Source organism: Lepidothrix coronata, unplaced genomic scaffold (assembly GCF_001604755.1).
Source record: "Lepidothrix coronata isolate B3197 unplaced genomic scaffold, Lepidothrix_coronata-1.0 Scaffold285, whole genome shotgun sequence".
NCBI lineage: Eukaryota > Metazoa > Chordata > Aves > Passeriformes > Pipridae > Lepidothrix > Lepidothrix coronata.
In genome coordinates this window covers 101,107-114,367 of record NW_016690465.1, presented here as the reverse complement: position 1 = coordinate 114,367, position 13,261 = coordinate 101,107, and the positions used below count along the sequence as shown (strand labels likewise).

Sequence of the window (13,261 nt, the reverse complement as noted above, 5' to 3'; positions counted from 1 at the left end):
GTGCCCACAGGAGGGGCAGTCAGTGCTGGATTGCTGGGTGTTGGATGGATGGATGGATGGATCCGTGGCAGTGCCCACAGGAGGGGCAGTCAGTGCTGGATTGCTGGGTGTTGGATGGATGGATGGATGGATGGATGGATGGATGGATGGATGGATGGATGGATCCATGGCAGTGCCCACAGGAGGGACAGTCAGTGCTGGGTGTTGGATGGATGGATGGATGGATGGATGGATGGATGGATCCATGGCAGTGCCCACAGGAGGGGCAGTCAGTGCTGGATTGCTGGGTGTTGGATGGATGGATGGATGGATGGATGGATGGATGGATGGATCCATGGCAGTGCCCACAGGAGGGGCAGTCAGTGCTGGGTGTTGGATGGATGGATGGATGGATGGATGGATCCGTGGCAGTGCCCACAGGAGGGGCAGTCAGTGCTGGGTGTTGGATGGATGGATGGATGGATGGATGGATCCGTGGCAGTGCCCACAGGAGGGGCAGTCAGTGCTGAATTGCTGGGTGTTGGATGGTTGGATGGATGGATGGATCCATGGCAGTGCCTGCAGGAGGGGCAGTCAGTGCTGGATTGCTGAGTGTTGGATGGATGGATGGATGGATGGATGTATGGATGGATGGATGGATCCATGGCAGTGCCCACAGGAGGGGCAGTCAGTGCTGCTGGTCCCCTGCCCACGTGCTGTGTGAACACCCCAAGCTGCTCCCTGGGCAGGGACCCACCCAGGGACCTTTATAAATGCACAGTTTCACTAAACCCCTCCTTCTTTCCCTTTCCCACCTCCCCTGCCCTTCCCCAAACACAGCCTTGGCAGGAAAGCTCCTCAGGTCCCACATCTGCTCCTGGGAGAGGCAGGTCAGGCCCTGGATGTTTTGATCCCAGTGGGATATTGGTGGGGGGCTTTGAGGGGCAGAGGGAACATGTTGTGTCCGTTCCTGCTTTACCAAGCTGGGTAGTAGAAGTTGTAGATGGAAAATGCTGGGTTAAAATTCCCATTGGAAGTTTGATTTCAGGCAGCAAGATGGAGCAAATTATTGTTTGTATTGAAGTACAAGAGAAATTACTACAGAACAGGGATTTGTTTATTTTTCCTTATTTCCCCCCCCTTCACTCTTCACTAGCCCGGTTGTGTGGTTTTAGGACACCTTTGCCAAGAATTCCAGAATGTTTTGTGGAAGACTGAGGAGTGGAATATAATTAAAACCCCGGGATTCTGTGTATTGTATATGGAGGAGTTTTCTGTCTGGTAGTTCTTCCTCAAAGCTCACTGTGGGCTCTGAGCTGCTCCTGGCTGTGGTTCCCTGCTCCCATTGTGCAGGGAGGCTCCTGGGAAGGCTTTAATAGGCTTTCAGGCAGAAATGTAAAGAATTTGGAACATGTAACTATTGTTGAGTGAGATTAAAAGCTTTTGTCTTGGGAAAAGTAGCAAGTTGGAGTTGATTTTTTTTTTTTCCCTACAAGAAGAAATTCTACATTTGTTCCTTGTGCTGGTCAGTCTTGGGTTGTGTGAGAATGTGCAGGAGGGGAGAGCCAGGGGGGGTCGGGCTCTGCTCCCAGGGAACAAGGGACAGGAGGAGAGGGAACGGCCTCAGGCTGTGCCAGGGGAGGCTCAGGTTGGACATCAGGAGGAATTTCCTCCTGGAAAGGGTGGTCAGGCCCTGGCAGGGGCTGCCCAAGGAGGTTTGGAGTGCCCAGCCCTGGAGGTGTCCCAGGAAGGCCTGGCCGTGGCACTCAGTGCTCTGGGCTGGGGGACAAGGTGGGGATGGGGCCCAGGGGGGATCCATGGGCTGGGAGGGCTTTTCCAGCCCCAGTGATCCTGGGATTCTGTGGGTGTGTCCATGTCCTGCACCTGAAGCGAACCAGAAATGCCACCTGTGGTGCTGCAGGGTGGGAACATCCCAATGTCCCTGTGCCTCCAGGCAGACTTTGTCTTGGATTTGTGGTCCTGCCAAAGGGAATGGATTCTCCTGCAGCACTTGTCCTGCAGTCAGAGGGTTTGTTTTGAGTTAGATAACATCTGTTTGCAGAAGTGACTTGGAGCAGGAGCAGTTCCTGCCCTTCACCCTTACAGCTCTGCCGTAGGGTAAAGCCAAGAGAGGTGGCAGAGTTCAGTAGGCAATCCCCAAAAATGTAACAGGGAATCATTAGCCTTGGAATGCTTCATGTTTTCTTACTGGTGCTGCTGTTTCACAGCAGGTGAAGTGAGCAGATACCCAGTTTTCCTCCTTGCAATTAGTGGAAGTTGTTCCCAGTGTCACGATGCTCCCCAGAGTGGCTGTTGGCAGCTCAGGCTGGGCAAGGAGCCACTACTGATTTATTTTTTTGCCACGGGAGCAGCAAATCTGTGTTGTTCCCAAGTTCATCATGGAACAGGGATGGTCCAGTCCTGAGAGGGAGGTTGGATCTGCTCCATCATTTCATAGAATCACAGAGTTCCAGAATGGTTTGGGTTTTGGGAGGGACCTCAAATGTCATCTAATTCCACCCCCTGCCACAGGCAGGGACACCTTCCACTCTCCCAGGTTGCTCCAAGCCCTGTCCAACCTGGCCTTGGACACTCCCAGGGATCCAGGGGCAGCCACAGCTTCTCTGGGCAACCTGTGCCAGGGCCTCCCCACCCTTATAGCCAGGAATTCCTTCCTGAATTCCGAGGATCTTTCTAAAGCAAGCCAATAATTTATTTTTTTTCCCCTCTTTGCTCTCTGCTTCTCTCCCAGCCCCCCCCGCCCCCCCAGCCAGGAGTGCTCCATGTGGGAGGTGCCCCCGTGCCCGCCGTGCCCCGGGATGGCAGCGAGGTGACAGTGAGGATGACCCTGACGGAGCGGCTGCGCCTCAGGATCTCGGGGGCCTTCTACAGCCACGGGCTGCTCTGTGCCTCCTACCCCATCCCCATCATCCTCTTCACTGGCCTCTGCATCCTGGCCTGCTGGTGAGTCACACACGGGGGCTTGGGGGTTCTGGGCAATGCCCTCCCTTCCAGGCCGCCCCAGGAGCTGGTTTTTGTTTAAACTCACGGTTCTGTGTCGTCTCCTTGTGTGGGACAAAGGAAACGACGAGGATGAAGCGCCTTCATCCGGTTTGAGAAGTGGAAACTAATTGAGTAAGTGTGGTGGTTTGAAACTCCCAAGAATCTAATTTTTAAGTTCAAGCCCCCCCCTCCCACAGTTTGCCCCTGTGAGAGGGTTTAGTGATGGTATGGACTTGATATCTTTTCCCCCCCCATGTGAAGAGTTTTCAGACAAAACACAACCATTCGTTATTGGGGGGAAGGGGAAAATATTTACAGAGGTTTATTTACACCCACACATATATTTACATTAAATTAAATTTCTCTTCTTCTTCAAATAAAAGTCCATCACTAAACCCTCTGACAGGGGCAAACTGGGGGGGGGGGCTTGAACTTAAAAATTAGATTCTTGGGAGTTTCAAACCACCACAGTAAGTGAGCTAAAGCAGTAAATGAGATACAAGCAGGCACCTGGTGGTGGCCCCCAAAGCCATGAATTAAAAATGGGGAGGAAGAAAGCTGATCTTTCTCTCCACACCTGCCTGCCCTGCTCTCCCTGGGCTTTGCACTCCTGTTTCACCCTCGGCACACCCGTGCTGTACATCCCCTGCTCTCCTCGGGGACCCTCACTTGGATACAGGCTGCAGCAGGATAGAATCTCTGTCCCAGGGGCTCGGAATCCTTTCAGTGGGGCTGAGCAAACCTTTGTGCTGGGGTCTGTGCACACCTGTGTGTATATCCAGAGTGTCTTTGAGTTTTCAATTCCAAGTCTGTTTTGGTCAAAACACTCCCACTGTGATGATTTTCCTCCTCTGCTTTTGGAAGAGCTGCCCCTGTGCTGCCACAGCTGCAGGTTTTCCTTTGAGCTGGGATGGTGCCGGGGCTGCTCTCACATCACTTAAAGGATTATCAGAGGGACTGCTTCCAGGTATTGAAACCCTCCGAGGTGGCTTCTCCTGCCTGGGCCCTTTGTGGTTGTGAGCAGCAGTCAGGGTGTTGCTTCCTGATTTTCACTGCTCCGCAGGAATCCTTGGAACTGTCAGGGACAGTTTTATTCTCAGATCTCTTGCTCTGTGGAACATGAAGCTTTACAAGGCCCAAGCAACTGGATCCTACCTTTTCTTTATCTTGGATAAGGTTCCAAGTACCAGCTCTGGTGGCATTTTTTCACCTGAAAGCTGCAGCCAGCAAGGGCAAACCAGAGTTCCACCTGTGTCCTGACTCACCTGAGTCACAGTTCCACCTCATTCCTGCTTGGGAATGACTTCCCAGAGCTGCTCCTGGCCTCAGGCTCTGCTTTTCAGCTCTCCCAGGTGCTCCTGCCTGGGGTGGATTCAGGAATGCAGGACAACTGCTGCAGTAGGGAATGTTCACCCACACATGTTGTGTTTTGGGAGGGGTCAAAACAAAACCTCCATGCTTATTCCTCTTCCTTAATTCAGGATTTCCCAGACAGGGGAAATCTGAGGGGGGTCACCAGCAGCTGTCCTTGTTCTTGGGAACCTCGAGCCCACTGGGTCAGGCCTTGTACCTGCCCTGGCATTGTTCAGAGCAGGGAATTGAGGTGTTCCCACCACACCCCTGAGGCTCCAGGCCAGGTGGTCTGTGGTAACTGTGGGTTTTGGCAGTGTCTGCATTCCCAAGTGCCAATATTTGAGGGCTCTGCAGTGCCTGGTTACCTCCAGGCTGCAGAGACTCGTCCAAGACACCATCAGGCGTGAAGGGAAGAGTCTGTTTTCTTTGACAAGCTCCAGGAGCTCGTTAGCAAAGCAGATAATGACCCTGGGAGAGACAGGGGTTAAACACACAGGGACACCTCTGGAGAGCAGGAGAACCTCGGCAAAAAACGGGAGTGTGGCTGAAGTGCTCCCTCTTTAGAAGCCATTTCTGGGGGGTGGTTCAGTTCCTGCTCTGCTCTGCATTAACTGCTGGTGACTGGGTGTTAATTCTGGCTGGAGAAGTGCCTTTGCTAATTAGGTCAGACCTGTTCTGGAGCGGGGCCCTTCTGCCCCTGAGCATGTCAGTGTGGTGAGAGTCAGCTCTGGCAGGAGCCAGCTCTGGCAGGAGCCAGCTCTGACAGGCTGTCTCTGCACAGCTCACTGAAATGGGTGTGGGAAGCTGAGTTTGGGGTTGAGGTCTTCAAGTCTTCCTCTTAGGGTGGATGGTGCCACAAACTTCATCTGTCTCCTGTAGCTGCACCTATTTCCTGTATCAGGAAGAGATTCCTGGCTGGGAGGGTGGACAGACCCTGGCACAGGCTGCCCAGAGAAGCTGTGACTGCCCCTGGATTCCTGGAAGTGTCCCAGGGTGCTGTTGCTTTATCAAGGTGTTTGGAGCCTGCCCTTTCCCCCCACCCCTCCTTCCTTCCACTTGCTGTGGTTTTTCCAAGCTGAGAAGGGAAGTGGTGCTGAAGGGAGCACAGATCCATGATTCTGAGGGATTTGGGAAGAACTCTTCTCTTGGCCAGGTAGCTTTGCAGCTGCAGTCCACATATTGTTGATCTCTTTAAAGCGAGAAATAAAACTGATTGTGTCCCGTTGCAACGAGGCTGTGTCCCAAGGGAGTTGGATTGTTAGATTTCTCCTTGGTTTCCTCTGTGATTGGGGCATTTTCTGGCCAGGGCTCAATCCAGGGGCTGCTCTCTGCATCCAGCACTTGGAGAACACCCCTGGCAGTCCGAGGTGCCTCCTGGCTGTTTGCTGGGTGTGGGATGATCCTGTGTGGGGTTGGCTCCGTGCCTGGGTGGACACTGATCCCTGGGCAGGGGGGTTCCCAAGGGAGCTGTGGGATGGGCACCCCCAGGGCAGCTCTGTTGTCCTGGACAGGGACTCTCTGGTGGCCACACAGTGTCACATCTGCCCTTGCCTCGTGCTGAGGACCCAGCACTGGTCCTTGGCACGGATTTACTGCTGGGATTGGATGATTTGTGCTCCTGGGAAATGCTGCATTTTCCTGGGACGGATCTCACTGATTCACCTCGGCCACCCCTCTGCAAAAATGAGTGAGAAACGAGCTGGAATCGGGAGAAAGAAGCTGGTGGGGGAAGATCAAGGCCCAGCTTTGGGGCAGAAGCTCTTTTTGGCAGTGTTCCTGTGCAGCCTGGCTGGTCAGAGCCCCCAGCACAGAGCAGGGAACACAAAATCATGGAATCACTGAATCCTGAAGGTTGGAAAAGCCCTCTCAGACCGTTGAGTCCAACCATGCCCCAGCACTGCCAAGGCCACCACTGCCCATGTCCCCAAGTGCCACATCCACAGGGCTTTGAAATCCCTCCGGGGATGAGGACACCACCCCTGCCCTGGGCAGCTGTGCCAGGGCTGGACAGCCCTTCCCAGGAGGAATTTTCCCCCCTCCCCTGGCACAGCCTGAGGCTGTTCCCTCTCCTCCTGTCCCTGTTCCCTGGGAGCAGAGCCCGACACCCCCCCCCCGGCTCCCCCCTCCTGTCAGGGAGCTGGAGGGAGCAACAAGGCCTAAGCCTGACCTTGGGCAGGTCTTTCTAAAGAGGAAAGAAGATACCCAGTGATCCAGGGGGTTCATCCTGACTTCTGTGAACAGGGAAGGAGCTGGAAACATCCTCAGAATTGCTGAGAAGGTCCGTCCCTGTCCCTGGAGATGTGGGTGGGAAGAGGAGAAGGGAAGAGAGCAGAAGGGATCTGTTCTTTATTCCTCAGCCTGAAATGTGGTTAGTAAAGACATTCCAGCAAACAGGAGTGGATCTTGCATCCCGAATTCCTCAAAGGGATAGAGGTGAACCAGTCCTCTTGATCCTTCTGGGATCAAGGAGAGCTTGTGGAATTCTGCTGCAGAGGAAATGGTCTCAGTTGTTGTCTTCCTCCCCCTCACCACAGTCAAACCCGACCACCCTCGTGTGCAGAGAAGGTTTTTAGAAGCTGAAATAAATCCCGTGGTCCAGAATAAATCCCGTGTGTCCAGGTTCAGTTCTGGGCTCAGGGTGACAGCAGTGACATGCAGGGGTTCCTCCTGCCTGGGGAGGGCAGAGTGAGGATCACCTGGCACAGTCACCACAGAGGCTGTTCTGGTGTGGAACGTGTTTGTCTTCAGCCTTGGAGGGGACACTGTTTTTAATGTCACTGATAGACAAGACATGATGGCTCTGGGTTTGATAATAAAGTAATATCCAAAGCACAAATTCCTGTGACTAGTTCTTACTCTGTAGTCTGAAAATCCAAGTCAGTCTCCACTTCAGAGGAAAGGTTTTCTCGTTTTGCTCTAAATCCTTTGGAGGTGACACTTATTTTCCTCATCCCCTTTGAATGGATCTGCTTTGGGATCTGCCTTTTTTCCCTAAAATGGGAACTGTGTGACAGCAGTGGTTCCTCCTGCCAGCCCAGGGAACAGGTGATGCCTCTAAACGTGGCCATCAGGGTGAGTTTGAAGTGCCCTCTTCTCTGAAGAACAGCTCCTGGGTGCAGTGGAGTTGAACATGAGCCAGGAGCCTGTGCAGCAGGTTCAGGGGAGTTAAACAGCTCAGGCTCTGCAGGTGTTTGTTGTTTGACTGAAAAGGGAAGTTCTGCTCCTAAAGAACTGCAGAACTGGCTGGACCCAGAACCCCTGGGGGAGGTGGTGTATATTTATATATTTATTTATTGCTGGAAGAACATTTCACTCCCACAGTTTTGCACCGTTTGGGTAACCAGAGGAGCTGAGTTGCCCTCAGACTCCTCATGTTCTGGATCCCCACAGAACAGTCTCCCCTGGGATTTCCTGATGCTGCTGGAGCAGGAGGTGTGTGATGAGGCCTCTCTCCTGCTGCACAGGAAAGGGGAGTTCTCCTTTCCCAGGGCAGAGTTCTGGGGCCCTGTCAGTGGGACACAGGGCAAAGCCACCATCACTTGTTCAGAAACAGGGCCTGTTGATGCACCTGCCAAGGCTAAAAAGGAGCTATTGCTGCCAGATATTGACGTTCCCAAGGCTCTGGCAGAGGGAATGTTACCAGATTCCCCCTCTCCTCAGCAGTGGGATTCCAGGCTGGGCTGTCCCTGCGAGAGCTGAGGCTGCAGACAGGCCCACAGCTTGTCCTGCAGTGAGCCAGCAGAGCTGGGAGCTGGTTTAATTCCATGTATTCCCTGGGACCTGGCAGCCCCCTGCTCCCCTCCATCCTCCCTGGCTGCTCTGGGTGCTGGAGCTCTGGGAAGGAGGAACTTGCCAGTGTGGGGTTTCCTGGGGCTCACCTGGCCCTGCTCCATCCTGGCCCCCTGAGCCCTCCTGGGAATATGTAAAGGAGCTGGAGGAGTGTTTTTGCTCGGACCTGCCTTGTGCTTGGTGACTAAAATGCACTCTCACTTCAGTTCACCAATTCCAGCTTGTTGCATGAGCCATTTTTCTTTTATGATGGATTTTCCAAAGGGGTGCACGGTGACATGAGCGTCTGAAAAGAGCTTTTCTCAAACCCAGAACTTCTTCCTGAGCTTTCCTGTCATCTCTCTTAGATCCCAGAGTCCCAGAATGGTTGGAGTTGGAAGGGACTTTAGGAGATCAGCTGGTCCAACTCCCAAATCCCAAGAACAGGAATCCCAATAACTGAGCTCTCCTGGGATCTGTGGCATGAGTAGTCCAGGTGTTGCAGTAAGGGCTGTAGTGGTTACACACAGCTGTGTACAGACAACAGGGGCTGGTTTAACCTTCAGTTCAAATCTTTTAGACGTGGGTTTCCTGTGGGTCATTTCTCTGAAAATGGGGATTATAATAAAAAACAGGTTCAGCTTTTTCTTTGTCCACGTGCCCAACAACACACTGGGATGTCCTGTCCTGGCATCGAAATCATTTAGGGAAAAAATCATTCCCCCTCAGTCTGGTCAGTCCCTGTGCTTTGTTTTATCACTTGATTTGATTTTGGTATTTTGTTATTCCTTCTTCTCTTCCCTCCCGTTCCATAAGGAAATGATAATAAGTAGATGTTGTGTTTCTGTCAGACTAATAAAAAGCAAATCTGACAAGCTTTGCCTCTGATTTCATTGGGTGTTTTTGGCTGTTTGTTGTTCACTCTGAGGCCTCGTTGCTTGTTCCTCCCTGGCCTCTGATGATCCAAACTAAGCCCTGATGAAGTGGGCAGAGCGTTGCATGAAAACAATTCCAAGGCCTTTATATTTGTTCTGGAAATACTGCCAGAAAATTCATCTATAAACAGAAAAATGTATCAGGAGTTGTAAGGCCACGAAAAGACCCAGGTTGTTCTCTGGTTCCTTTCAGTGCTGACAGTCCCAGCCCATCGATGATCGCTGTATCTGCAGCTCTGCTTGTCCCACCACTTCACTCCTGATTTGCTTTTAACCACTTTTGAGAACCTCTGGAGTTACAAAGCCCCTTCTAAACTCTCTGAAACACCGGTTTCTCAACTTCTGAGTAGTTTCAAGCCTTTGTTGTGGGACAGCTGCTCAACCGAAGGCTGAGGGGGCAAAGGAGCAAGAAGATCAGTATTTTTAGCTGTTTTGGTGTCTCGTTGCTGCCTTTAAAAGTGCTTTGAGGACAAATGAAATTAGTGACAAGTTTTGGAAATGGTTTCAATCCAAGTGAGGAAAATGAGAGGATTATAAAGGGTTTGGGGCAGGGAGGCAGCCCCTGGAAAGCGCTGAATGTCTTGGGTTTGTGCAGGATTTGCAATAACTGAGCCATGGCCACGCTCAGTGTTTTTAGCATGACTAACTTTGAGGTGGTGGAGGAATTTGTCTTATTCCTCTTCCAGGACTTTTAGTCGTCCCTTTCCAATGGGGAAAGACTCCTGTGTTGGGACAGGACACCGATCAGTTCCCGTGAAACCTTAACCCTCTCGCCCCGTGCCCTGTCCTGCACAACTGGGCCTGCACTGACATGGGCCCGCTCATGTTTTGAGCTCTTCTGTCTCACAAAGTCCCTCCAGAGCCCCAACTCTGCTGTGTCCTGGTCTCTCCCCAGTTACCCGCTGCTGAAGCTGCCGCTGCCGGGGACGGGCCCGGTGGAGTTCAGCACCCCGGTGAAGGATTACGCTCCCCCCGCGCCCGGCCCGGCGCCGCACGGGGACCAGGCCGAGAGACCCGACTGGGTGAGTGCTGGGGCTGGGGGGAACGGCCCTGCTGGGGCTGGGACCTCACTGGGAGCAGTTCTGGGGCCCGGGGAGGCTGTGCTGCCCCGTCCCTGGAGTGTCCAAGGGAGCGGCCTGGCAGTGACTCTGTGAGGAACCCGCTGGTTGCTGCTCGTGTGTCCTCTGCCACTGTGAGGGACAGGGCGGGTTCACACGGGATCACAGAGCCATTGAGGTTGGAAAAGACCTCCGAGATCATCCAGTCCCGCCTGCCAGCACAGGCTGGGGGGATCTGCAGCACCGTGAGGTGTCTGTGAGAGGCAGTGAGTCCCTGCTCCTGCCTGCCCTTACAGGACCAAATCCAGCAGGAATGGCAGCCCCTGCCTCCCACAGAAGTGCCCCAGGCTGCTCCAGAACCATCAGTGGCATTTTGCCTCTTGGAGAAACCCCCTTTTTGTTCCTGCTCTGTTGGTCCTGTCATGTTCCACCTCTGCTTAGGGCAGGGCAAACAGAGCCTGGTGCAGCCCTTCCCAAGAGGTGCCAGGCTGTGCCTGGTCCTGCTGGGAGCTTCCCTGTGCCCAGGACCCTCACTGTGCCCCTGTGCCCCCGCAGTACGTGGGTGCTCCCGTGGCCTACATCCAGCAGATCTTTGTGAAAGCCACCGTGTCCCCGTGGCAGAAGAACTTCCTGGCCGTGGATGTGTTCCGGGCCCCGCTGTCCCGCGTCTTCCAGCTGGTGGAGGAGATCAGGAACCACGCCCTGAGGGACAGGTAAGGCACAGGGACCCACCTGGCTGTAAATCACTGCCTCTGGGTCCAAGGGTGAGCTTCGAGTTGGTGACACTCTCAAAATTAAAGGAAAATGAGGGATCAGTGCTGACAAGGGATGTGGGATCCATCCTCACACAGAACAGTTCCCATTTGTGCTGGAGAACTTCCCTGTCCTCCGGATAAGTCACTGATAATCCTGAGGAATCTTCTGGTCAGAGTCTGGACGGGGCCTCCAAGGTGATACCTGTTAGAGCCATTTCAGTGTCACAGAATTCCTTCATAACAACCAGGTGTGAATCACAGGGAGCTCCTGTACCCCTGCCATGCTCCTGGGAATTCCAGGTGGGCAGGAACCTTCTCCTGACTCTCCCTTCAGCTCTTATTAGGACCAGTTTGTACCTGCTTGGTTTTATCCTGTCACAGCAGGATGTTTATCCTACAACAGTGATTTTCCTCTGCTTCCAGACAATTCCAGGGAGAACTCCCACTCCCCACTCCGTACCTGTGGCTGTAAAGCCAAACATAAAACTCCTGGCTCACTGGTGAGATGCTCAGTATTCCATGTGCCATCCTGGGCCCTCCCCTTGGCACTGCTGCTGTGGCATTCCTGGAGGGGGGAGAGCAGAGCCGTGCACGGATTCAGTGTCTCACTTGTGTGGTATTTTCCGTGCAAAGGCCTTTCCTGATCTCAGGGAGATCACAGGGCCCTTTTTCCCATTAGGAGGGGATTTATCACCACCCCTGTGTCCCTCTGTCCCTTCCAGCCCACCAGGTCCCACCTCACAGCAGGAACTATTTAAAGAAAGGGGATTAAATTTGTCCCAGCCCTCACATCCTCCATTCCAGAGCCTGTGTTCCTTTCCCGAATCCACAGTGTTCCTGGATTTTGTGTCATTGGCAGACGTCCCTGGGTCTTATCACAACTTATTAATAAAAATACATAATAATCACAGAATCCTGGAATGGTTTGGGTTGGAAGGGATCTCAAAGCCCATCCAGTGCCACCCCCTGCCATGGGCAGGGACACCTCCCACTATCCCAGGCTGCTCCAATCCCTGTCCAACCTGGCCTTGGACACTTCCAGGGATGGGGCAGCCACAGCTCCTCTGGGTAACCTGTTGCATCCCTGGTTCTGTGACCTGCCTGTGAGAGATCCCACTTGTTTCCCTCAGCACTGGGGGCTCCCCTTCCAGCAGCTCCCTGACATTTTCCTGTTAACCTGGTTCTTCCTGCACCACAGTTTTATGTCTCTCCTGTGAGTTAAAGGATTTTCTGTGTGGTGCTGCATCCAAAGCTTTGGGGCCCAAGGAGATGGGACCTGCTCTGCTTCCCCCAGCCAAGGAGTCAGGAATTTAAAGGACAGACCCCTCGTGTTCTCTCCTGGCAAGCCAAGAATGCCTTTTATGCACAATAAATTACCCTGGTGGGGTTGTTTTAATAAGTTTTCCATCAAGATCCACTTTTTTGTCTGAGAGTTCCAGGTTTCGTGGGGTCCCTGGCCAAGCTCCTTCCTGGGTTTGCTGTCAGAGGCCAGAGAGGCTTCCCAGAGTGTCCTTTGGTGCTCGGGGAGGATGAGGGTGCTGAGAACAGCCCAGATGGGGGGAAATGGTGATATTGGAGCCTCTGATCATCCCCCGGCTGTCCAGCCAGGAGCTTCCTTCATTCTTTGTCCTCCAGCTGTCACAGTCAGGGAGGATTCACTGCCCCACCTCCTTTGCTTCATTTCTGAGGGTCCCCCTGGCTCCTCTGCCTCAGGATGTGCCCGGTGTGACCCATCCCTTGCCCCCAGCTGCTGCTCTGGGGGTCATTCTTTAGCAGTGCCATTTTTACTGTGAAACACAGATTCACTTTTTCCTCTCCCCTGCCAACTCCCACAGCCTTGGCCTGACCTTCTGTCCGTGTGCCCAGCCCATCTCCCCCGTTATCCTATGGATGATAATCTGTTCCCAGTTCCAAGGCAGAAACAACTTGCTGCCAGGACTGTGTCGTCCCCTCCTTATCTCCCTTTGTTCTCCTTGTATTTCCATTATCTCCCCTTGGCATTGCCCTTGATGAGCAGTGGTGCAACATGGAGGCAAAATTATTATTATTATTATTATTATTATTATTATTATTATTATTATTATTATTATTATTATTATTATTATTATTATTATTATTATTACCAGAAGAAGAAAACCACCTCAATATTTCGACCTAAACCCTGGGGTAAGGTCACCACTTTGGTGATGGGCTCTGACACTTGAGGAAACATCTGATTTTGAGATAAATTCTGAAAGTCCTTAGGAAGTTCTTGTAGGTTGCTTTTGTCCCTATCAAAGTTGAGCACAGTGGATTTCCTTGATTTATAAACAGGCCTCTTTTTATCTTCTATTTTATATTCTTTTATCTTCTGTTTTATATTCCTTTATCCTCTGTTTTATATTCTTTTATCCTCTGTTTTATATTCTTT

The 13,261-nt window shown here is 52.5% G+C and overlaps 1 protein-coding gene across 1 annotated transcript in view; it reads left to right on the top strand.

The window, feature by feature from the left end:
- Window positions 1-13,261, top strand: part of SCAP (SREBF chaperone) — a 55,240-nt gene that overhangs the window by 9,397 nt on the left and 32,582 nt on the right. The window contains exons 2-4 of the mRNA XM_017836825.1: window positions 2,732-2,943; window positions 9,934-10,060; window positions 10,652-10,809. Of these exons, the coding sequence (XP_017692314.1) occupies window positions 2,822-2,943; window positions 9,934-10,060; window positions 10,652-10,809 (407 nt within the window). The 5' untranslated portion in view covers window positions 2,732-2,821. The remainder of the gene's footprint in view (window positions 1-2,731; window positions 2,944-9,933; window positions 10,061-10,651; window positions 10,810-13,261) is intronic.